General features: G+C 40.6%; 1 protein-coding gene across 3 annotated transcripts in view; it reads left to right on the forward strand.

Annotated features, from left to right (window-relative positions):
• Positions 1–24,661, forward strand: part of LOC135205603 (uncharacterized) — a 330,266-nt gene that overhangs the window by 70,144 nt on the left and 235,461 nt on the right. For all 3 annotated transcript variants that reach the window (XM_064236376.1, XM_064236378.1, XM_064236377.1), the window contains exon 5: positions 2,466–3,966. In XM_064236376.1, coding sequence (XP_064092446.1) covers positions 2,466–3,966 — 1,501 coding nt within the window. The remainder of the gene's footprint in view (positions 1–2,465; positions 3,967–24,661) is intronic.

Below are 24,661 nucleotides of genomic sequence, written 5' to 3' on the forward strand. Positions count from 1 at the left end.
CTAGTTTCTCTGGCCTTACGTCTCCTATGTGAGACATCCGTGTCCCTTTTGCATCAGAGACTTAGTTTGTTTGCATCCCTTTCTTTTCCTTTAAACTTCCTAACATGCCCAAGTAATGAAAAAGAAGATAATTTCCTAATCTTCTGGGATTTTAGTCAAGGACAGGGACTGACCCAAGACCTTGATCTTTTCTGTCTCCCTTAAAAGTTTTGCAAACATCCATGGCTTCCAGGGGTGCTAGACTTCACCCGAGTTCATAGGTAGTCTGACACTTTGCTTTCCAGGTCCCAACAGCAGCCCAGCACCAGCTTTTACTATGACACTAGTGCATGCTCTGAAAGCCCGATAGTGCTCACTTGCTGAGGAGAATAGATTTTCCGTTCTGTTTAAGTTCGAAGGCCATCCAGGAACCATGTTGTTTTAGCAAGAGTTAGTCTCTTCTGATTAGAACTCCTGACAATAACTATAGTTTAACACAAGCTTGTTCTATTTGAGCCTAAAGTGCTCTTTGGCACTGAGGAGGAATAGAGAGCTCTCTGCCTGGCTGGATGGTCTGGTATTTCTTAGAAAACCAGAATCCTAGACCACTTCTAACCCAGGATGTTATGGTAAGTTCACATCTCGTCCTCTGATTAGAACATCTTGCCATTTACTGTAATGAACTTTTATCTTTTGAGACACTCAGATTTAGCAGAAGCATTTACCTCATTTTAGCAAAAGCTGAAGATGTTAGAACAGCCTCTACCTCATTAGCTTTCAGGTATTATATCTCTCTTAGGTCCATTCAACATTTGACCTGGTAGTGTGATCGTTCTTCGTTTCTCATGATTTTGAGAGTTTTTAAAAGTTGTTTAGAATTTTGGCGTACCTTGAAAATTTTAGTTACTGACATGGTATTGCTGAAGCAAATATAGAATTCACTCCTATTGTCTGAACCTTCACCTTGTAGTGAAGTGTCAAAGTTTAGGGAGCCAGGAGGGTGCAGTGTACCCAGAGCACCTGACACTTTAGTGGATGGTTTGTGGTTTTACTTCAGTGTAAGTGACATCATAATGTGGTTGTGTTTATTATGGTATTGCACCCAGGGCAAGGGCACCTTGAAAGTTTGGCTTACCACTGGATAGTTCCATGGCTGCATAACTTTCACTGATGCTTTGGTAGTGATCTGAGTACTCCTCTGCTACAAAGTTAGACCCTTAAGTGGAGGTGACCCTTGTCTTTACTGCCGTGCCACTACAGGTTAAATTGAACAACCAGAGCCAGTTTCTACTGCAAGTTCTTTTGACTAACAGGTAACAACAAGCATTGTTTCAATGCTAGCAGCTTTTCTATTTCTAATTCATTACATGACATAATGCTTTAGAGTAGAATATGTCCATGTATCCCACCTCCTGTCAATGTGGGAATCAGCTATGTAATTACTTGGTAAGTTACTTATGTAAAAAGACATTTTTGTAATAAAATAAAATTTCATATGTACGTACCAAGTACAGGCAGTCCCCGGGTTACGACGGTGTCGGCTTACGACGTTCCGAGGTTACGACGCTTGTCAATAGACGTTATTTCCAGGGTTACGATGCATGTTCCAGGGTTACGACGCCTACAACGCTCATCTGGGAGATGAAATACGACACCAAAAATGCAAAATAATCAATAATTGGTGGTTTTTGTGATGAAAATTGCCATAAGAATGCAGTTTACATAGTTTTCAATGCACCCAAAGCATTAAAAGTAAGGTTTTCTTAGGATATTTGACAATGTTCCGGCTTACGACGATTTTCAGCTTACGACGCGTCTCAAGAACGGAACCCCCGTCGTAACCCGGGGACCGCCTGTAATTACGTAATCAGAGCCCTCCCTCCTCCCCTCTGATATAAGACGAATTGAAATGAGATTGTCTGCCGAGTCATTCCTAATCCTCTCGCTAGGGGTCAAGACTGGTGTCCCCTTTACAATGCCGTTGTTGCTACCGCCAAATTTGAATCCAAACTGCTGCAAATAAATAAAACTAATAGCTATGTAATTACTTGGAAAGTATATATAAATTTTTATTTTATTATAAATATTCATTTTTACCACTTAATTTTTGTGAAACTAGTTCCAAATGTAACAACTTTGATGTGTTAATGTTATTAAAAATAGGCTTTTTATGCGATTCCATACCTGCATTGTTTTTGTCCCTTGGTCTTGGGTAAGAAATTCAGACATACAGTGATTGGCTATACCAAATTGTCTGAAATTCTAGACATTTGAAAAAAAATGGTTTCAATTTTTTTTCTTAATGTGGATTTTATTCTTCAGATACTGCAATTGTCTTTTTGCATACAGTACTAATTTTAATTTCTGTAGGTATATGTAAAACATGACTACTGACAATAATTTATGTAGTATAGCATTTCCAAAAGTTTAGTTTTGTAGAAAATAAGAGTGAATCAAGTCATGTTTTAATAATTTATGTTTTTCAGGTAAACATAATATCAGCAGATGATCTTAGTCCAGAAGCATTAGTTGAGGAAGTGAAGAGGAATAAAGAGAAGTTTCCCCAAAAGTCTCTTTGGATATTAGTGTGTGGTATTTATGATATAGCGGGGGTTTCCCAACATCCAGATTGTCAGCAATGCAATTTTGTCTTGAAACAATTAATAACCACAGATGTCTCCTGTCTACCTTTAGAGTCTGTAGCTTATCACCTTCAAGATAAGACTAGTAGATTCAACAAAGTTCACCAGAAGATTCAGAGAATGTTGGAGCCCAATGGAGTTTTCATTTTATCACCACCTATTCCCTTGCTTATTGCTGTGGAGGAGGCATTCCATAATCACCCAACTCTTCATAGAGCATGTAGACTGAATTATTCATTTTGTGCAACTGTTAAAACTGTTCAAGCTCTTTATGTTTCTTACAATATGTTTTGTGATGTGTGGACAAAACTTGCTTGTGAGTGGATGAGCTCACTTCTGCCTGATGAAATCTTTCAGAATTTTCGAACTTCAAATCGCAATTTGAATCTGGTTGGAGTTACAGAAATTAGAGAACATGTGCTGAATCCCAAGCATAGTTGGGCTAAAATGATGCGCGAGCTAATGAATGTTGTCTCTTCTATACCATTTCCAACGAAAACTGTTTCCATAAAGAAAAGTCAGATGAAGAAAGATGGTATGTTTAAACGTGCTGTGGTTATAGGAAATGTCAAGTATCTTGACAACTTGAAACAGCTAACATCAAGCTTTCCAATTTCTTTCATAGATGAAGATGTATATTTTGATGAAGATGGAATGAATCTGTTAAAAGAGCAACAAGCGAGTTGGCCTCCCAACACTATATGCATAATTTTAACGGGAGTTTCATGCATTGCTGAGGCACTGGAAACTGGGCCAAAGTGTATAAGAGCTTCATGTGACACACCATTACCAGTGTTTGTTCCTAAGAATCATCCAGAAGGAAGTTCAGAGTATTATGGAATGAATACTGAAGAAATGGTTAATCATATAGTAAACACTGCCTTTGAGTTTGCTCAGAATACAATTGATTTCCTGAAAGATGGGTCTGCTTTGTTTTTAGCCCCCATCATGCCTCTTCGAGCAGTATGGGGAGGCAAGCAGTCAAAGTTATCCCATGATGCTTTGCACAAGCTTGTTGAAAGTGACTCTGTCCCTGTTTTCGGGGCATCGCAGAATGAGTGGTTGAAATGTACCCAAGCCTTAGAAGATAAGTGGATTCAAATGACTATGGAAAATCTTGATCCCATTAGTGAAGCTTACAGTCTTTATGAAGAGTATCTGAAAGAGAAAACAGATATTTTGCAGTATATTGTGGATTCCAGTGACAGAACTGATAATTTCAGAAATACATGGTCTAATTTAGTCTGCAATATTTTGAAGGATTTCTTATATTCTCATGAAGTGCAAGAAGAAAGTCAGTTACTTCCCTCAGAGTACAGTGATTTATTGGAAGAAGCTCATTCATGTAAGTTGCATTTTCCTGTTATGTTGATGTGATTTTAAAAAATATGCTCACAATTTTATATGTTATGTTGAGACCTTTTCTCAATTTTTTTTTTTTTTTTTTTTTAATGAATGAATGTTAGTAACCACAGTGCTTGCTATGAAATGTCAAATATTACTCTACCATATTAACCCTTTAAAGCTGATTGGACGTATTAAACGTCTATATAAATTGTCTGTTGGGTGCCGATTGGACGTATGGTACGTCGATATAAAAGTTTTTTTAAAAACTCCCCGAAAAATATTTATAAGCCTACTAGGCGAAAACTTTTGAATCGTGCCTTGGGAGATGCTGGGAGCTCACAGATCAAGGTATTGTTTTGTTTACAATCGTTTCCCAGGCTCGCAAGCGCGAATTTCTTTCTTCTCGCACTAAAAAGCATCAGCGACACATCTCAGAAATTATTTCGTCACTTTGACATAATTTTTGCACCATTTTATATTAGCCGTTACATGGAGTATTGTATATGAAAATGTGCGCAATTTTAGGTAGAATACAACTAAAAACAACTCATAGTTGTAGCTTTTATCAGTTTTGAAATATTTTCATATAAATAACGGTAAGTGCCAAAATTTCAACCTTCGGTCAACTTTGACTACCGAAATGGTCGAAAAACGCAATTGTAAGCTAAAACTCTTATATTTTAGTAATATTCAATCATTTACCTTCATTTTGCAACAAATTGGAAGTCTCCAGCACAATATTTTGATTTATGGTGAATTTATGAAAAAACTTTTTCCGTACGTTCGCGCGGTAACTCTTCTGAAAAAATCATAAATTTTTTCGTCCGATTGTCGTAATGTTTGCACCATTTTAAATTAGCCTTTACATAAAGTTTTATATGTGGAAATGTGCGCAATTTCATGTAGAATACAACTAAAAACAACCTATGGTTGTAGCTTTTATCAGTTTTGAAATATTTTCATATAAATAACGATAAGTGCCAAAATATCAACCTTCGGTCAACTTTAACTCAACCGAAATGGTGGTAAAAAAACGCAATTGTAAGCTAAAACTCTTACATTCTAGTAGTATTCAATCATATACCTTTATTTTGCAACAAATTGAAAGTCTCTAGCACAATATTTTGATTTATGGTGAATTTATGAAAAAAAAAAAAAAAAAATTTCCTTACATCCGCGCGGTAACTTCCGGAAAAAATAAGAAATTTTTTTTGTCCGATTTTTGTAATGTTTGCACCATTTTAAATTAGCCGTTACATAAAGTTTTATATATGAAAATGTGTGCAATTTCATGTAAAATACAACAAAACACAACCCATGGTTGTAGCTTTTATCAATTTTGAAATATTTTCATATAAATAACGGTAAGTGCCAAAATTTCAACCTCCTGTCAACTTTGACTCGACCGAAATGGTAAAAAAACGCAATTGTAAGCTAAAAATATTACATTCTAGTAATATTCAATCATTTACCTTTATTTGCAATAAATTGGAAGTCTCTAGCACAATAATTTTATTTATGGTGAATTTATGAAATAAACTTTTTCCTTACGTCTGCGCGGTAACTCTTCCGAAAAAATCATAAATTTTTTTGTCAGATTGTCGTAATATTTGCACCATTTTAAATTAGTCGTTACATAAAGTTTTATAAATGAAAATGTGTGGAATTTCATGTAGAATACAACAAAAAACAACCCATGGTTGTAGCTTTTATCAGATTTGAAATATTTTTATATAAATAACGATAAATAGAAAAAATTCATCCTTCGGTCAACTTTAACTCGACCGAAATGGTCGAAAACTGCAATTGTAAGCTACAACACTGACAATCTAGTAATATTCAATCAATTACTTTCATTTTGCGACAAACGGGAAGTCTCTAGCACAATATTTCGATTTATGGTGAATTTTTGAAAACAGCTTTTTTTTTTTTACGTCCAAGCGTTACGAATTCATGCATCATTTTGTGATAATATTTTCTCTGTGTTGCCTTGATCGTTTTACAATGTGCTATATACCAAAAGGATCGCAATTTAGTGTACAATACAACGAAAAAAATTAACTCGTTAGCTTTAACCGTTTTGCTCACAGCGCGATTTGTATACAATTATATATGAAATTTTATTTCGCGCTGTCATATATCCCAATAATTATATATGATAATGATATTTTTTTTCATTTCTGATGGTTTCATACTAAACTTCAGGCAATGACAAAAAAAGGAGCCAAAAATGAACTCTTAATCTTGAAAACTAAGCGTGCTGTGATTTTTTGAAAAAAAAAATTTTTCTGCTTCGGCGCTCACTCGCGAACGCCGCCGGCATATGGGAGATGATTTTTAAAATACCGCTTCGGCGTTTAAGGGTTAAGGTGTAGAAGTAGCCAATCCCCTGCAATGTTTGTATTGCTATGTATTTTTTCATGGTAAGTGTGTTTTGTAGTTTATAATTGGATCATTTTTTCATCATAATACCAAATAGTAAAAGTTGGAAACAAAAAATCTGGAGTGATTTTAAGGCATTTACACTACGTAGGACATTGAAAATGTTAAACATGTTCATCACAGGAAATCAAAAGTCAGAACCACCAAATTCCATTGGGATATTATGGAGGGAACAGTAGGCTAAGGGAACTGTATTTCTTTTAATCATAAATCTAGAATTTCAGAGCATATGCTTGTTCAGTTAAAAAAGATGCATGGTGCAATCGCCTTATAAAAACTCATTTACATTCACTTCTCTTTATACCGCAATTACACTTCCTTGAATCAAAGATCTTGTAATTTCAGAGCCCGAGCTCACACAATGGAATAAATTCATTATTTAAGAAATTCATGCAAGGACTTTGTTCCTACAAAAATATAAACTCTATAGGATTTAGCTTGCGAATGCAAACTGGAATGGCCATTCAGACTTATTGACAAGCTAGTAAATTACTGATGGGTAGGGCAGAACCCACCTGTCAGTATGTACACCACTTTGCTTCTGGGCACCATCGAGTTCAACAGTTTCGCAACTCTCTGCATGACTTTTGCTATTTGAACTTGTGTTGATTAATCTTGAGTATTCCTTTTCCTTTTTATGCTTGTTGACTGTGTTTTCGTGTTGATTAATCTTGAGTATTCCTTTTCCTTTTTATGCTTGTTGACTGTGTTTTCATTGCAGTTTTTCAAACCCATTGGTCAAATAAGCCTTTTTGCTTGGAATTACTGTATATTTCTGTGTATAAGACGCCCTTTAGATAAGACGAGGTAAAAAATCATGGCAAATTTTCATGAATTTATCTCATATCTGTGGTATAGGATGACTTCTAAATTACAAAACCAATGTTTTTTGGAGGAAATTGATTATTTGCAAAAATTAAACAGTACAACTACATTTCTGGGCTCAGCCGTGTCGCTCCCGTGAAATATGTCTGCTTTAGCACTATTTCTAGTAAAATATTGCTATAATACCAGAGAACTGCTAAATTGGACATGTCAGAAGCCTCTGACTCGCTCACCTATATAAAAGGTGTCGGTATAAAACTGGGGCGAGTGTTAAACACTACCACAGCAACCCCTCCAATTAGCCTTTTCCTCATCAAAAGACCCTAAATACGGGGAGCCGACCCATAGGTCACACCTAGCTACCCCGTTGAAGGCGGCTGTGACGTCATACTTTTCGATAGCCATTCCGTGTTCGCAAGTTCGAATATTACTATTTGTTCTTTTATTTTTATTCTGGTTACGGATCGTCATCAACCTCTTCACCCAAGTTAAGTACTGGTTCCGCCCTTTTTCAATATTTAGGGAGTGAATTTGCCTATCGTTTTGCCTTTATTTAGGATTTTATTAGGCGTCACTTTTAAATAGGGGGCGGGCGGCAAGTCGCCTTTACGGCTTACCCTTGAATTGTACCGATTTACGCTTGAATTGTACCGACTTCGAGTAGTCTTCCTCTCTGCTTGTAACATGTGATATTTCAGTACATGTATGTATGTATATATGTATATATATATATATATAATATATTATATATATATATATAGATATATATATATATATATATATATATATATATTATATATATATATATATATATGTATGTATATATATTTATTCTTGGGTGGCAGTTTTTAGTCGATCCGATTTCCATTTATGTTTTGTTATTTTCATTATTTTCACGTTTTTCACGGGGGTCTTCTTTCGAGCACGTTTCTTTGTTTCGTGCTTCGCCGTTTATCCACCGTCCTATTTCATTCAAGAATTTTCCCTTTTTTCTTTTCGTCAGCTTGCCGTTTCTTATCGTTTTGTCAGTAAGCAAGTAGTTTTTCCCACTGTTATCGAGTGGCCTTCATTGCGGTTTTATATTTTACGACAGTTTATTTTCATTTCCCCCGTGTTAAAGCATGATTTTCTTTTAGCTTTAAGTAATTGATTTTATTTTGTCTATGTATATTTTGGATGTTAGGTCGGTTAGCCTACATAGGCTATGCCTGCGTTTTCCTCGTAATCTTTTATTTGCGAGGATACGCTGATCACGTGATCGTCACCCCATCAGCCCTCCTTCCCTCCCCCTCACGTGGGGCCCCCAGTAGTTGGGTGCTCCTCTCGCCTCGGTTGTCGCTGACAGCCGTTCCCATCAGCAGAGGGGGGGGTGTAGAGGGTCCTCCAGGACCTTAGGTTGGTGGGTGTCGCTTCTCAGCCGACCGCCTCCGGAGTTGTTGATTGCTTTGCGTATTCAGCCTCGGCTTCCGTGGAGTTGTTGCGCTCTGCTTCTTTCAGCTTCCGGAGCTTACATCCATCCGCCTAAAACATTCCCTCTCCGCATAAGGCGGATTTAGATTCAGGCCTCTCCGGTAGTCGTTGAGGGCTATGTTTACGGAAGTTTCTCTTCCGTAGGCGGAGATATTATATTTGTTATTTTATTTCTCCCTTTTATTTTTATTTCTTTTCTTTTTTGCCACGGAACTTGCGAGTTCATGTGGCCGTCCCGGGTTACTTCGTGTACCCCCCACTCCGGGTCATACAGCTCCGGGTGGTTTTAATTATTATAGTCCCCGGGACGTAAATATATGAATATATATATACATATATATTTTTATATATATATTATTTTCCTTTCTTTTGCCACGGAACTTGCGAGTTCATGTGGCCGTCCCGGGTTACTTCGTGTACCCCCCACTCCGGGTCATACAGCTCCGGGTGGTTTTAAATTATTATAGTCCCCGGGACGTAAATATATGAATTATATATACATATATATTTTTTATATATATATTTATTTCAGTTCGGCATGCTCCGGCATATGACATTATCATCATAATAATCCTATAAGTTTGTGCAATTGTTCTCATATATTATTGCACTTACAGGCCACTCAGTGTCTGGTTGCCGATCTACAGGATCTGTGCAACCATGATGTTTGCCGGAACCATGCCCCGCGTGCGCAGTATTGCTTACCGGTTCCGTAGTCTGGCATCACGTAAACGGCTTTGCCTGCTACGACTTGTACAACAGGTTACCTGTTCGATAAGTTACCGCACTGCTTGTTCTATACATATTGTGATGGAATTATATTACACTACTTGGATTAGTGTTAAAAAAAAAAAAAATAAATAAAAAATAAATAAAAACAATAATAATAATAATAATAATAATAAATAAATAAGATAACTAAATAAACAATTAAAATAAAATAAATAACTAAATAATAATCAAATAAATTACTATATAAATAAATAAATAATTAAAATTTCTGTAAATTAAATTACATTAATTAATTTCAACATATGTAAGCATAATGTTCAAAGATTTTACTCGAAATTGACACATTCCTTGCATTACAGACAGCAGTCTGTTAAGCATGCTGCACTCTCCACCCTCAAGGTCTGGGTTGGAGGTTTTGGACAGAAACGTAGGGGTAGCTAAGCCTTTTTATGCTACCTCAAGATATGGCAGCCTCCCCAGCCGGGAAAGCTGCCGGATACGTTGACCCAAAAGTCGCAGCACCAATTATCAAATAAATTCAAGATTCAGTTATGGAACAGCAAGAGGCAGAATTGCCAGACCTTGGTTTGGAAGAAGTCTCACTTGAACTAGTGAGGATTTGCCCATTACACTAGATATGGTTACAGGTAACAGTGTTAATGAGGCTAGCCTAGTTGGTCACCGGGGTCTTTCCTCGAGTGACTCTGATTCTTCCTCTCCCTTTACTCCAAATTCCTTCATGGGTTTCACAGGAGGTTTTGCCCCCTCCCAGGTCGCATTCCTTCTCTGTGATTCCTAGATTAAAGAGAAAACCTTCGGGTAAAACCTTGCTTAAAAGCCAATCAGACACAAAGCCAAGGCCTGGGCAGGTTCCAGAGGTTCATACACATATTAAACCTAGGATGAGATCCAAGGCCTCAAGGAGAGAACTCTTCCCATTGCCCCTCAAGTCCCATCCCTGCAACGTCTAGAGGTCGGATACCTCATAAGGTACCGTAGGGAGCGCTGGAAGGTTCCCCTTTAGTCGGCAAAGACCTGTTCAACACGAATATTTTAAATCAGGCCAGTAGTCTTGCTAGCTTAGTCAGTTCAGTCGCAGCAAGGTTTGAAAGGGTGTTTTTAAAACGTTTACGTGCACAGGACTCCCTGATTGCAGGTCTCAGACAGGAGTCGGCAGTTCCGGCACTCCTAGTAATTTGGTGCAAGGTCAGAGCATGCCTGACGGGTCCACATTCCCTCCGTTCCACCCTGGTGATGAGGGTAGTGAACTTCGCTCCGTTGTCAGCGGGATGTTGACTGTAGAAGGTTGTGGTACACATAGACTCGAGGATTTCGAGTTATTTCCCGAAAGGTTATGGCCACCATTTATAGCTTATGTTAGGCTTATGGAGGCAGCTTCGATTAGAAAGGACAAGGTCTCCAAGGGGACTGTTATCCTTTCTAGCAATCAGGCTCATCAAGTATAGATATGGAGCCTAGAAGTGGATCTGCTCAAATACTAAGGTAACAACATGACGGGAACTCCTTACCTTTTACATCAAAGGTAGCAGGATTTACCCTTCAGACAGTGACTCGGGAAGAGCCCCAGCTTAGCGAGACAGATTCCACATCATTGCTACCCCCAAGGTAGAGAGAGTTTGTGGGAAGTTTGCTGGCTACATTCTCGGCAGGCAAGCTTAAGCCAAACTGTGCAATCAACTTGTTTAGTGAGCGCCTCTGTCAGACGCACTGATCCAAGCCGGATTTGATGCTAGGACACGTCTTGCAAGGTCTCTTAACTCTCTAGTGATGACGGAGACGGCGGTTCTGGAGTATGCTCATGAACCGCTGTATAAGGTCATTGCGGAGTAGTTACTTTTAAGCATGCAATGTGCCTCGTACGGCTTGCCGGTTACTAAGAGAAATGGCAAGAAGCATGTTCTATCCGAGGCTACGATCAGGCACGAACCCAACAGCTTCTGGCTTCCTCAATCTGGGGTGCAGATCTCTTCCAGCTTCGGCAGTAAACGAGGTTCAGAATGAGGCATCACATTTTAATCAAGCATCAGATTGCGTTGGGGCATCCCTTTCAAAAGGATATTAAGAGTCTTCTTCCTCCAGTTTTAGGACTAGGAAAAGTCAAAGAAGGTACCAACCTTTCCAAGTTCCGCAACAGCACCCTGTGCTATAAGCTGTACTAATTCAGCAAGTTCCCCAACCTTCATCTTCTAAGACTCAGCCTCGGCAACAGCCTCAATTTGTCTCCCTTTCGCCGTCGGCTAGCCAACAGGTTCCCCCTTTCGTCAGAGTGGAGGAACCGGAGCCCAAGGGCGAGCTAGAGGTGTATGGTCAGGAAAGGAACCCGACCCTCATCATATAAATAGGAGGCAGGCTGTATCTCTTTTAACATCGTTGGGAGTTCAGCAGCTGGGCGGAAAACATAGTATCTATCTATCAGCATCCAACCCAAGGGTTGATGGATTACCCCAGGGACCTTCTCCAGAAGGGAGCAGTCTCCAGGACAAAGAACTTAAAATTTCAAAGTCGTCTATTCAGTGTCCCAAGAAAGGGACCGACCAAAGGAGGGTGATCTTAGACTTGTCCCGTTTAAACTTGTACATTCCTTGCGACAAGTTCTAAAGGCTGACCATCTCTCAGGTAAGGGCCTTACTTCCCCGTGGGGGCGTCACCACCTCTATAGGTCTTACAGACGCCTATTATCATGTCCCGACGGCTCAGCACTCCCATCCATTCCTGGGCTTCAAACTAGTAAAAGAAGCTTATTCCTTCAAGGTGATGTGATGCCCTTTGGGCTGAATATAGCCCCAAGGGTTTTCACGGAACTGGCGGAGGTAGTGGTGCAGGAGCTAAGGTCTCAGGTTTTATTGGTAGTGGCGTACCTAAACGACTGGCTAATCTGGGAGATGGTCAAAGACAAGTTTAGGAAAGCCATGGACGGGGTCATATCTTTCCTGGAATATATAGGGTTCAAGATCAACAGGACCAAGTCCCGATTGGCCCAGAATCCAAGTTCCAGTGGCTAGGTTTCCATTGGGGCTTGGATTCACACAACCTTTCCATTCCATCAGGGAAGGGGATGCCAAGGTAACAAGCCAATTCTTAAAAGGCAAAAAGGCTTCGAGAAGGAATCAGGAGACGATCCTAGGCTCGCTCCAATTTGCGTCAGTCACAGACGTTCTGTTGAAAGCCAAGCTCAAGGACATCAATCGAGTTTGACGTTCAAGGCCAATGCCAAGTGTCGTGACAAGTTCGGCCGGGTACCTCTGATTCCCAAGGAACGTCTATGTCCATGGGCAATAGCCAAAGAGTTACAGTTGCAGTTCCCTCCCCCGTCCTACTGATGCATACAGTCGCATCACTATCAGGTTGGGGAGGTTATTCACAGCACGACAAGGTTCAGGGAACTTGGTCACCTCAGTTCCAAAAGCTTCACATCAACATCCTGGAAGCTATGGCAGTGTTTCTGACCTTAAAGAAGCTCCGTCCTCCGGAGGAGACTCATATCAGATTGGCTCTCGACAGTGCAGTAGTGATACATGGTATAAACAGAGGTGGTCCAAGTCAAGTCATGTGAACCACAGGGTGATAGCAATTTTTTCTCTAACTGACAAGAACACCTGGCATCTATCGGCTACCCATCTGGCAGGAGTCCACAATGTAGTAGCAGACGCATTGTCCCGGTCAGTCCCCCTGGAGCCAGAATGGTCACTGGACCAGGAACCCTTCGAGAGGGTTTGTAGGAGAGTACCGGGTCTGAAAGTAGATATGTTCGCTACAGGGGGCAAACCACAAGCTGCCTTGTTACGTAGCCCAAAGTATGGACCCTCTAGCATACGCTACGGACGCCCTGAGTATAGATTGGAACCAGTGGAGGGAGGTTTATTTATTCCCTCCAGTGAACCCTCTCCTGAAGGTGTTGCACAAGTTGAAATCCTTCAAAGGTCAGGTGGCTCTCATAGCTCCTTACTGGCCCAAGAACAATTGGTTTCTCCTTCTCCTAGAACTAGGTCTTCATCCTCACCCTCTCCCGGGCTTGAGGCTGACGCAACAAGTTCAAACGGTGACTGTGTTCGATTCCTCAGGTCTTCACAAAACCCTATCTTTATGGATTTCATGAAGTTTGCAGGTAGGAGGGTAGGGGACATTGATCCACAGAACATTCTGTTCTTGGAGTCAGACAAAAGAGAATCTACACTTCGCCAGTATGATTCAGCAGTTAAACAATTGCCTACATTTCTCAGGAAATCAATGTCAAAGTAATGACAATGAACGTGACTATAACATTCTTCAGGCCTTTATTCGAACAAGGCTTGGCAGTTGCCACAATAACAACCACTAAGTCAGCTCCGAAAAAGATTTTCTTCTCGGTTTGGTATAAATCTAACTGAGTCTTATTTCACCTCAATCCCAAGGGCTTGTGCACGCCTGCGGCCCATTCAAAGGCCGTCGTCAGTGTTATGGTTTCTTAACGATGGTCTCAGGTTAGACTCTAAAACAGACAACTTCAAATGTGATTGCCAAACCCTTTTGCGTAAGGCACTGTTTTTATTAAGTCTGGCTTCAGGTGCCAGAACATCGGAGATGTCATCTTTATCTAGTGGCCAAGGGCATATACAATTCCTTCCCTCGGGTTACGTGTTGCTTTCACCAAATAATTATTTTATGGCTAAGAATGAGAACCCTTTGGTAAGGCGATCCCCTTGGAAGGTTGTTCCGCTTCCGCAACATCCATCTTTATGTACTGTTAAAACCCCTAAGGACTATTTATCTAGCACATCTACCTTTTCCGAAGGCCCCCCCCCCCCTCCTTTTCATGTGGGGCGGTGGTGGTACCATATCCCTAAAGGGCATTACGCAGCAGTTTTTGTATTTTACCAAGGAAGTCAGCCCAGGGTCCTTTCCCAAAGCGCGTGCTATTCGGGCTATAACAACTTCTGTAAATTTCTTCAAATATATGAACTTTCATGATCTGAAGAAATATACTGGTCGGCAGTCGCACTGGGTTTTCCAAAGCTTTACCTTAAGTCCTTGGAGGATCTTAAATATCAGGCAATAGCTGTAGGGAGGTCAGTGTCTCCTTGCAACATCAATATAGTACTGTCCTTGTGTCATATGAATATTTTCCATTATGCCAGTTTTATTAACATCCTACCTATCGCAGCAAATCTCTTTGCTATTTCACTTGGTCTATGGTGTTAGTTTATACAATTTAATATTCTGTTCATTCAGAGATGAGTAGCTTGGTGTTTCTCTGGTACAATTTCACGGGAGCGACACGGCTGAGCCCAGAAAAGGGGATTTTGACGTAGGAAAAATCTATTTCTGGGCGAGGAAGCCGTGTCGCCCAGTGAAATCCCCCCCTGGTTTTTTCCCCTCCCCTTGCAGTGCACCAAGCTTCATTGCTATCGATAAGTATGACGTCACAGCCGCCTTCAACGGGGTAGCTAGGTGTGACCTATGGGTCGGCTCCCCGTATTTAGGGTCTTTTGATGAGGAAAAGGCTAATTGGAGGGGTTGCTGTGGTAGTGTTTAACACTCGCCCCAGTTTTATACCGACACCTTTTATATAGGTGAGCGAGTCAGAGGCTTCTGACATGTCCAATTTAGCAGTTCTCTGGTATTATAGCAATATTTTACTAGAAATAGTGCTAAAGCAGACATATTTCACTGGGCGACACGGCTTCCTCGCCCAGAAATAGATTTTTCCTACGTCAAAATCCCTTTTATAGTAATGATGACTTAAATAAAGGTTGTTTTCCTTGTTGTATCCAATTACAGTTTATTACTATTATCATATTGTTACTGTATTAGAGATAAGCATCGTCATGTACACCATTTGCATTTGATATTGTTTACATTCTCAAAGTATCAGCTGATAAAGTACTATCGATATCTTCATTGCCATTATTTCTTAGAAGAGATATAATTCAGAGATACCTTTAATCGTAAATTAATGAAGTTTGGTTGAAAACAAACACATATTACTTCATTGTATAAGCAGTTTCCTCAGTTCTGAACATCACTTAACCGCCTGGCCATTATTCGTTGTATTCAGCCACGGCTATAACCTGAAGCTTTAATTTACTAGTATTCTTTCATGAGATCTCCATTGCATGAGGGATGAATAAAAATGTATTTTTTTTTACTTATGGAAGCCACTATTAAAAATTGGCAGGGCTTTACAACTTGACAATTGTAATGGAGCTCTTAAAAACGCTCGATAGTTACGGTAAATGACGTTAGCAATCAGCTGTTTCTCAATTCGGTTGTGGAGTATCTTTAGTAGACAAGAGAGAGAAAGAGTATTAGGTTATTACACTGATAGATCCACTTGCAAAGGTTGAATAATAGTTGCATTGAGAATAATGATCATTTTAATAAATTTGTTTTACTATAATAATATTCCATGTATTATTGAACAGAGCAATGAGTCATTTGCATTTTAGTTTTGTTTACAATCTTGAAATAATCAGCTGATCATGTTTTACTGATATCATCACTGTCTTTAGTTGCCAAATGGAACTTAATTCAGATACATTCCTTTCGTAAATTATCAAAGGTGGGTTTAACAAAGCAGATTCTATTTCATGTTTTTCATACTGACGTTGCCTAAAAGGGAAACCATTGTTTTGTTTTGTCGCCATTCTCAAACAACCACTAATAACAATACAATAAAGAATGATAATTATCGTACGCACTTACTGTTCATAAGAGTGAATTGTTCTAAACAGTTACAAACAGCCTTGCGTGCATTTTTGTTTTAAAAAAAATGGGAAACATGAAAATTGAAAGTGTCATAAAATCATTTAAAAAGTGCCATGGTTGGTACCGAAGATGATGTGTATGATATCAACGACGAAGCCAAAGTCAACTCGCCAGAACCAGTATGGATTCCTTATGATGGTGGCAGATTTGATCAATCATGTGATATGTATGAGAAACTTTTAATGAAAAATTAATATTGTTATCCTAAATGTTATTATTACTGTAATTACACTACTGCTGAAGTTTCTGAAAGGTTACCAAAAGATAAAGGTTGCTGTTAGAGCAACCGTAACTCAATTTTTACATTTTCTCAGCTGGGATCGCATTGATAAAAGTTTGTTTCATTGATTTAGAATTATTCCTCAAATAGGCTATTTGTTATGAAGATATGCCAATAATATATAAGGTAAAAATGGTTTTATTACCTTGACTATCAGTTTATTTCATAATGTGAATCATCAGGTTAGGCTATACTACCGAGGCCGAGGCTAGCCTACCGATACACATCTTAGAATTCAAGGGTTGATTTTTAGAATTATAGTATAAAACGACCCCCAATTTTTAGGGATGAATTTTGGGATTTAAAGGTCATCTTATACGCGGAAATATGCGGTAACTTTATTGTAATGAATACTGTTTTCATTGAAAACAGTGGATTTAGCCAGTTGCATGTTCTCTGACAATAAGGTTTACCTTATAAAATCCTTTTACTGCAGTGGACAACTACAGTGGAGCCCCCGTATTCCTGTTCTCGACATTCATGGACTCACGTATTCGCGGATTTCTCAATGAACCATATCTACCCATTATTTGTGGGAAATTCAAGTATTCACAGTATTTTTTTATGTGAAATATATAAAAATTACTGTATTTTCATGTTAATTTCATGATTAAATGCACTTTTTGTTCAATAACTATGAAAAAATCCATGTATAAGCATTTTTAGTGAGTTTTTCCTGAGTTTGAACTAACAAAATACAGTGCTTGCGAAAATTATACATTTTATACACAAGGAAGTTTTTAGTTTTCACTTGCGTCCCCACCATAGGAAAAGTGAGTGGCACTTAACTTCGCTTGGTGTAGTTGTCTCAGACTTACTCCGCTACTCTGCCAAGCCTACACCCTTCAGTGAGCCACCCACGCCCATTGAGGAAGAAACTAATTATGTCAATGTTAAATGTCATCATTTTCACTTTTCCACAAACTTTGCTGCCCTATAACTTCATTGCAAGTGGTCAGAATGGGTTGAACTGAGCTTTCAATGGAAGTGAAGAGCTGTGTCCTCACCCTATTAGAAGAAGGCATGTCTGCAATATGCATAACAACAGACCTGAAAATCACTGGTATGGCAATTTACAACTTCAGGAAAGCTGCTGCATACAGCCCCTTGCAATGCACCACACAGAAAACCTGGCTCTAGGGCCCCATAGAAGACGTCTGTTGGTACTAACATGATTATGAAGAGCCAAGTACGTACTAGCACTCTGAAGTACTGAAGGAGGTCTCTGTATGGACTATTCAATACCACCTGCAGAAGGACCTGGCCGCCAAGAAGCCCAAGCTAACTGTACCAATAAAGAAGAATCAGCTTAATTTCTGTAATAAATACAAGCACTGGACCTCTGAGCAGTGGCAGAAAGTGATGTTTAGGGATGAAAGCACCTTAAGGTTGGTCAGATGTGGCTCCAACATCGTTGAGCGTCCAAGCAATGTCTTGTTATGACCCCTGGTACAAAGTGAAAACAGTGAAGCACCCTGACTGTGTTTTGGTTTGAAGTGTTTTTAGTGGAAATGAGGGCACTAGTGGACTGTGCTTTCTTCCTAAGAATGTAACAATGAATAGCAGTAATTATACAGTGGTACCTCGAGATACGAAATTAATCCGTTCTGAGGTGGCCTTCGTATCATGAGTTTTTTGTATGTTGAACCGCATTTTACATGTAAAATGGCTAATCCGTTCCAAGCCCTCCAAAAACACCCCAGTAAATTTCATAATAAAGCTAAATTGACCTTTAAACAATGAAATACTACAACAATTTGGACCATTCAATACCTAACTTAATACGTACTGCTAATATGTACTGCATAGTACCTGTAAATAAAGTGTATTAGTGTACATGGTGTACAAGAAATACTGTACGTACGTATGTAGTAAAATGTGGAAGCTTACCTTTCGAGTGAGGCTATCTCCGAAAGTGGCGACAGAGGAGGAGGACAAACGGCAGATACGTACACTTAACTTTACAAAACACATAAAAAAATGTCAGGAAAACAAGCTAAACTTTACGAAACACATTAACAAAACTGTAACACCTAACTTACAAAAAACTTAAATTAAATTTTTTTTTTTGTTTTTATTTTTACATTTTTTTTCTGACTTTTTTTATACTATACTTTTTTTTTTTATAGAAAATTGCAACTTCTTCACCACTTTCAACTCTTATTTTTTTGTAGTATCACTTGGTTCTTCCTTTTTGCTTACTCCTACAAATAACTATCCTAGGGAGATTGCTTCTGCCTGCTTTTGACAATGTTCCTGAAACGACTCAGGCAAACGTCATCGAACTGCGCAAGCGTACAACCTGTGTAAGCCTTTTCGCGGTGTCTCTTTTCCACGAATGATTGCACCTTATGAAAAGCAGCTAGAAGAGCATCCTTAATTTCTGCCGTTGTCTTAGACTCTTAGAGTCGTCGTCCTCCTCCTCGCTGCTGCTAGAGAACTCTTCTTGAACGACGTTATGTTGCATGGCCTCCAACTCCTTCAGGTCATCCGTCGTAAGCTCCTCTTGGTGCTCCTTGGGAAGGTCATTGATGTCGTCCTCGTTGACGACCAGCCTCATGGGCTTGCCGATTGCAACAATCTCATCAAGATCTGGTTGCGAAACAGTTTCAGGATCGTCGACTGTTCCTGAATCTGCAGCACCAGCTTCGCCCACGTCGAGTCCCTTGAAGTCTCGGGCGGATATGGCATCAGGCCAGAGTTTCCTCCACGAGGAATTCAAGGTTTGCCTCGAAACCTCCTGCCAAGCATGGTCGATGAGTCGGATGCATATCACAACATCGAAATGCTCCTTCCAAAATTGACGCAAGGTGAGGTTTGTGGTATCAGTGATATCGAAACATCTCTTGAAAAGATGTTTCGTATACAGCTTCTTGAAGTTTGATATCACTTGCTGGTCCATGGGCTGAAGGAGAGAGGTGGTGGTAGGCGGAAGATAAAGAACTTTGATAAACGAATACTCCTCTAGGATATCTTCCTCGAGGCCAGGAGGGTGGGGAGGGGCATTGTCCAACACCAGCAGACATTTCAGAGGGAGGCGCTTCTCTTCCAAGAATTTCTTCACTGTCGTGCCAAAACACAGATTTACCCACACTCGGTGAACAAAAGTCTCATTACCCAGGCTTTCGCATTAGCCCTCCACATCACAGGAAGCTTCTCCTTAAGCACTTTGTGGGCCTCGAAGGCTCGAGGAGTCTTGGAATGATAGACAAGTAGGGGCTTCACCTTGCAATCCCCACTGGCGTTGGAACAAAGTACGAGCGTAAGCCTGTCTTTCATAGGCTTATGCCCGGGTAGGTTCTTCTCATCCTGCGTGATGTAGTACGTCCGACGAGGCATTTTTTTCCAAAAAAGGCCAGTCTCATCACAGTTGAAGACTTGCTGAGAACTGTAGCTTTTGTTGAGAGTCATCTCGTCGAACGTCTTAATAAAGACTTCGGCCGCTTTCGTGTCCAAGCTGGCCACCTCCCCATGCCGCACCATTGAATGGATGCCAGTCTGTTTATGGAATTTTTCGAACTACCCATGAGAAGCCTTGAAGTCTAGGGTTGGCGTCGGATGTCCCTTCTCCTCCGTCGTCTTCAGCATGGGCAATCAAATTAACGAAAATAACACTGGCCTTGTGGCAGATTGCCATCTCTGTTATCGTATCGCCAGCGATTTCTTTGTCTTTTATCCAAACAAGAAGCAGCCTTTCCATTTCATCGTGCACGTGGCTCCTCTTGCTGGACAAAATAGTCACACCCTTGGAAGGTGTAGCTGCTTTGATGACATCCTTCTGCTTAAGGATGGTGCCTATTGTTGACGGATTTCGGCCGTATTCCTTGGCGATCACACTCAATCGCATACCAGCTTCATACTTTTTAATTATGTCCATCTTTGTCTCCAAAGAAAGCATCCTCTTCTTTCCGTGAATTTCAACTTTCTTGGGACCCATGATTAGGTAGATACTGTACGTACTTATGTTATGTAGTATATGTATATAGTAAAGTTCTCAGACAATATGATAAGTATACTACAACGAAATCACTAACGAATTTACGTTAATAAACGAAATCGTATAGAACGAATGAATATCGCGTGCGTTCATACCGATGATGCCACGAAGTGGCCGAAAGAGCACGCCGCTACATAGATGCATCATGGGATCATGGGAAAGATGCTGACCAATAGGAGAGAAGGATCTTATGGTGGTGACTAGCATCAGGAACCAGTGGGAGAGCGGGAGGATGGTGGCGAGTCTACTCAGTTGGCGGAGCGCGAGTTTTAAAATTGTTATCGGTGGTCCGGGCGAATCTCGGACTTTACAGCAACAACCTTTGTATCTTGAACAATTTTCGTATGCAGAGCCGCAAAAATCTTCGTATTTGCTTTCGTATCTCAAGTTTTTCGTAGTTGAGCCTTTCGTATCTCGAGGTACCAGTGTGTTGATGTTTTGAAGTACTATCACATTTTGGTGATGTGGGGTAATCATGAGTGACTTTTTTATGCATGATGGTGCCCCTACCCACAGGTCAGAAGCTGTGAAAAAGTTCTTTGTGGACAACAATATCAGTGTTTTGGAGTGGCCAGGCAATTCCCCCAGACTTAAATCTGATTGAGAATATAAAATGAAATTAGAAAAAATGACTGACCAACATCCAGGACCTGAAGGAGGCAGTAAGGAAGCTTTGGATCACCATGGATACTCTTACTCGCAAATTTGATGCCCAGGTGACTTCAGATGGTAATAAAAAACAAAGGGAACATGAAAGTTACATTTAAATGAAAATAATTTTTTTTTTTTTTTCATCCAAAATTTCTTTTAGGCATAGGTTTTTTTGTGGGCACTTTAGGGAATTCTAAGAATTTTTATAAGGGTTCCAAGTATTTGTGGGTTCTAGTTACAGGCAGTCCCCGGTTATCAGTGGGGGTTCCGTTCCTGGGGATGCCGATAAGAGAAGTCCCCCATTAACCGAAACTCAATGATGGCGCCATAATGGAGCTTATGGCGCTGATAACTGGTTATTGGAACCATAAGTGCCAATATGGCACCTCTGTTAGGTATGTTATGGCATCATAACTCTGTTGTTGCTGTAACTAGAACTCGGCCCGTTATGGCCCCATAAACAACTTTTCTCAATTTCACATAAAAAATGAATTCCAATTTTCCCCAATGTAGCTGACAAATTCGCTCTCCTATTGGTGCCATCTGTTGGCAATTTTATGAACTACTGTGAACTATGCATGAAAATTAGTGACATCAGTTTTACTTGGTTGTGCAAACTAAATTGGTGACGAAAGCTCTGGAACCAGCCATGGTTCACCGTAAACGTTTCCATACATGCTTCTCCCCCACATGATTTGAGCGTGTTGAAGATGCAGAGTGCCTTACATTTAAACATATTTAGACTAATAGGCATTTGTTTGCTTATTAGGTTGTCAAACCAAATGGCCAACAATTTATCCATCTCATGTATCAGGCCTTTTCGCTGGTGTTATCAAAGCATTGTATCCTATTGTAGTCTTGGCTGTCTCCTTGTTTTGAACACTCTTTGCATCTTCATGTTGCTTGATGATCTTAAGCTTTGTGTTGATATTGATAGATTTCCTTTGCTTCTTGGCAGAAGATCCTTGAGAAGTGTTACTCGTTCTTTTTCCTGACATTTTTAGGGGATATACGAGTATCGAAAGCAAAAAATACTACACAACCCATCGTAACTGGGTGATGTGTTGAAAGACCATGTGAGGCGGTGATAGTTGTTGAGGTGCAGGCTGCACTACCAGTTGCCTCAGCCCCAACTTATTGTACACAACTGTGCTGCCACTGCACTCCACGCGCATCGTAACTTCGAGAGATTTAATTAAATGAATATCTGACGGGTCGTAAAGCTGTCGTAAAACGAGCAGTACATTATTAGTAAGGAGTACCTGTCTGGGCCTACCCTGTGTCGCTCTGTGAAATGTTCCTTTAGCACTCATTTCTAGGGTATAAATATTGCTTAGTATACCAGAGAAAAAAGCTATATGGTAATGCCAGAATATTCTGGCTCGCTCACCTTTATTTAAGGTGTCGGTATGGTATCTGGGGCGAGTGAAACCACTACCAGAGGTCCCCTGCCATTTAGTCTATTCCTTTCTCAATATCCCTCGTCTACAGAGGAGCCGTTCTGGGCCCCCACCACCCACTACTGCTACAACTAGCGCTTTGTTTACCATTCCTTTTGATAGCACTGCTCACGTCACACGTGTTTTCCCTTGTGTTGTGTTTTGCCGTTTGGAATACATCTAGTTCATCATGGAATGTCAAGTTGTTGCTGCATCTAAGTTGAGTACTGCAATTAATGTTTGATCTTGTTTTAAGGTAGCGATGGGTGATATAAACATGTTTAAATTGGTTATATATGCGGGAGCAGCACTCCGCGCGTTGCCGTCCCCACGCCGCCATTTCGTGGATTGCTACCCGCGTATATTTACGCTCCTATCGATTCCCAATTGGTCCCCTATACTAATTGGAGTCAATTTTCAAGCAATTAGCAGTTCCCCATACGTTTTGTAGATGCTTTTATTATTTGACTGACGTCTAAAGAATTTGTCCGATCGCGGGAGATAGCCTACCGACCGAACCGCATGCTCTCGGGACGTAGCCTAATTCCGATAGCCTTATTTACATCTTGAGGTTGGCATCCCAACCAATAATCTAGCCAAGTTGTATTATAGGCTATATATTTATATATATATATCTATATATATATATATATATATATATATATATTAGTTCTACTATAAGACACCCTTGTCTGCATACAGAAGAGCCTTGGCCCTATACAATACGGTCCTTGAGCCACCCTGGTCTTCTAGCCTTTTCAGTTAAATAAATTCGATTTGGCAAGCTATGCTAGGCCGCTCAGAGCCTGCCAGGCCAACCGGTTCAGATCGTTTCGATTTGCGAAGGTTAGGCCAGCAGTTCGAGAGGACTCGTTGCTTTCTCTCTCGCTCCATAATTATTTCTCTTTTCATATCTCCCCCGCGTTAGGACAGTATGTATGTATATGTGTTATGATTAGATCTGAACACACGGATATTTTATTAGTGGCAAGTGTTAGTAGGCCTATAGGCCTTCTACTCCCGATCAGTTGGAGCCTTCCTACCGCGTGGTTGTACACCCGACTGCGAGGGTTACCAGCTGATCGCGTGTGAGCCACCCTGCTAGCCGACCTCCCTCCCCCACGCACCCAACTTGGTGGGGTATAGGACTCGCTCACGCTACGCCACGTAGCCGATCCGAGTTCCTCACCTAATGGGGGGGGGGGGCCAGGGAGTGCGATCGGGGGTTAGGCTCACCGTACCATGCTCTGTATGAGTGGTGGGGAGGGTGCCCTGCTCGGGCGAGCCTTGGCTGGCCACCGGGCTCGTCTGGGTGGTGCGCTCTCCGGCCCACGTTGTCATGTCCCCTTTCCACGGTCTTATTTCACCAGTCCTCTCACCCGCTCCGGCGGATCCGGGACCCCAGCTTCAAGGTATTGGCTATGCAAATAGCTCTGATTCCTTACTGACCAGATATGGGCCTAGCTTTTACCGACCCCCTGTTCTGTTCCCATGAAGCCGGACCCAGTATCGGGATAGCTAGGTGTATTTAGACACGGAATAGGTAACGATCCACTGCTGTTGGATCAGTTAGTTATGCATGCACACACATATATATGTACACATATGGTTATATACATTTTAGATACATATACCTATTAGTATTATCTAAATAAGATATCTTAAATTACTATACTTCAGGTTGTTTACTACGGCGGACTTACTGCTCCGCCGGGTATTTCAAACTGAAGTACCTTGTTAACACTAGCCCCTTGGGCTTGTTCAGTTGTCTTGAATTGTCTTTTCCATCCCTCACCCTTGAGGAATGGAGAATGGGCTTGAGACTCAATCTTATTTCACTAGATTTTACGTCTCCAGCGCCAACGGAGTCAGGACAGGTTTTCACTTAACCTGCCCCGTTCTACGAGCCCTATACTTGATGGCATGACAAGAACAAGAGCTGGACCCCGGAGCTGGTGAGAACAAGGACGCATGATACCCTAGTGGTAAAAATATTCCGTCACCGGAGTCACCTCCGATGACTGTAGGATAATGCATGCCCCACCGGACACACCTCCGGTGGGTCTAAATAGTGATACTCATGTATCATTTG

This window comes from Macrobrachium nipponense, chromosome 24 (assembly GCF_015104395.2).
Source record: "Macrobrachium nipponense isolate FS-2020 chromosome 24, ASM1510439v2, whole genome shotgun sequence".
In the NCBI taxonomy this organism is placed as follows: domain Eukaryota; kingdom Metazoa; phylum Arthropoda; class Malacostraca; order Decapoda; family Palaemonidae; genus Macrobrachium; species Macrobrachium nipponense.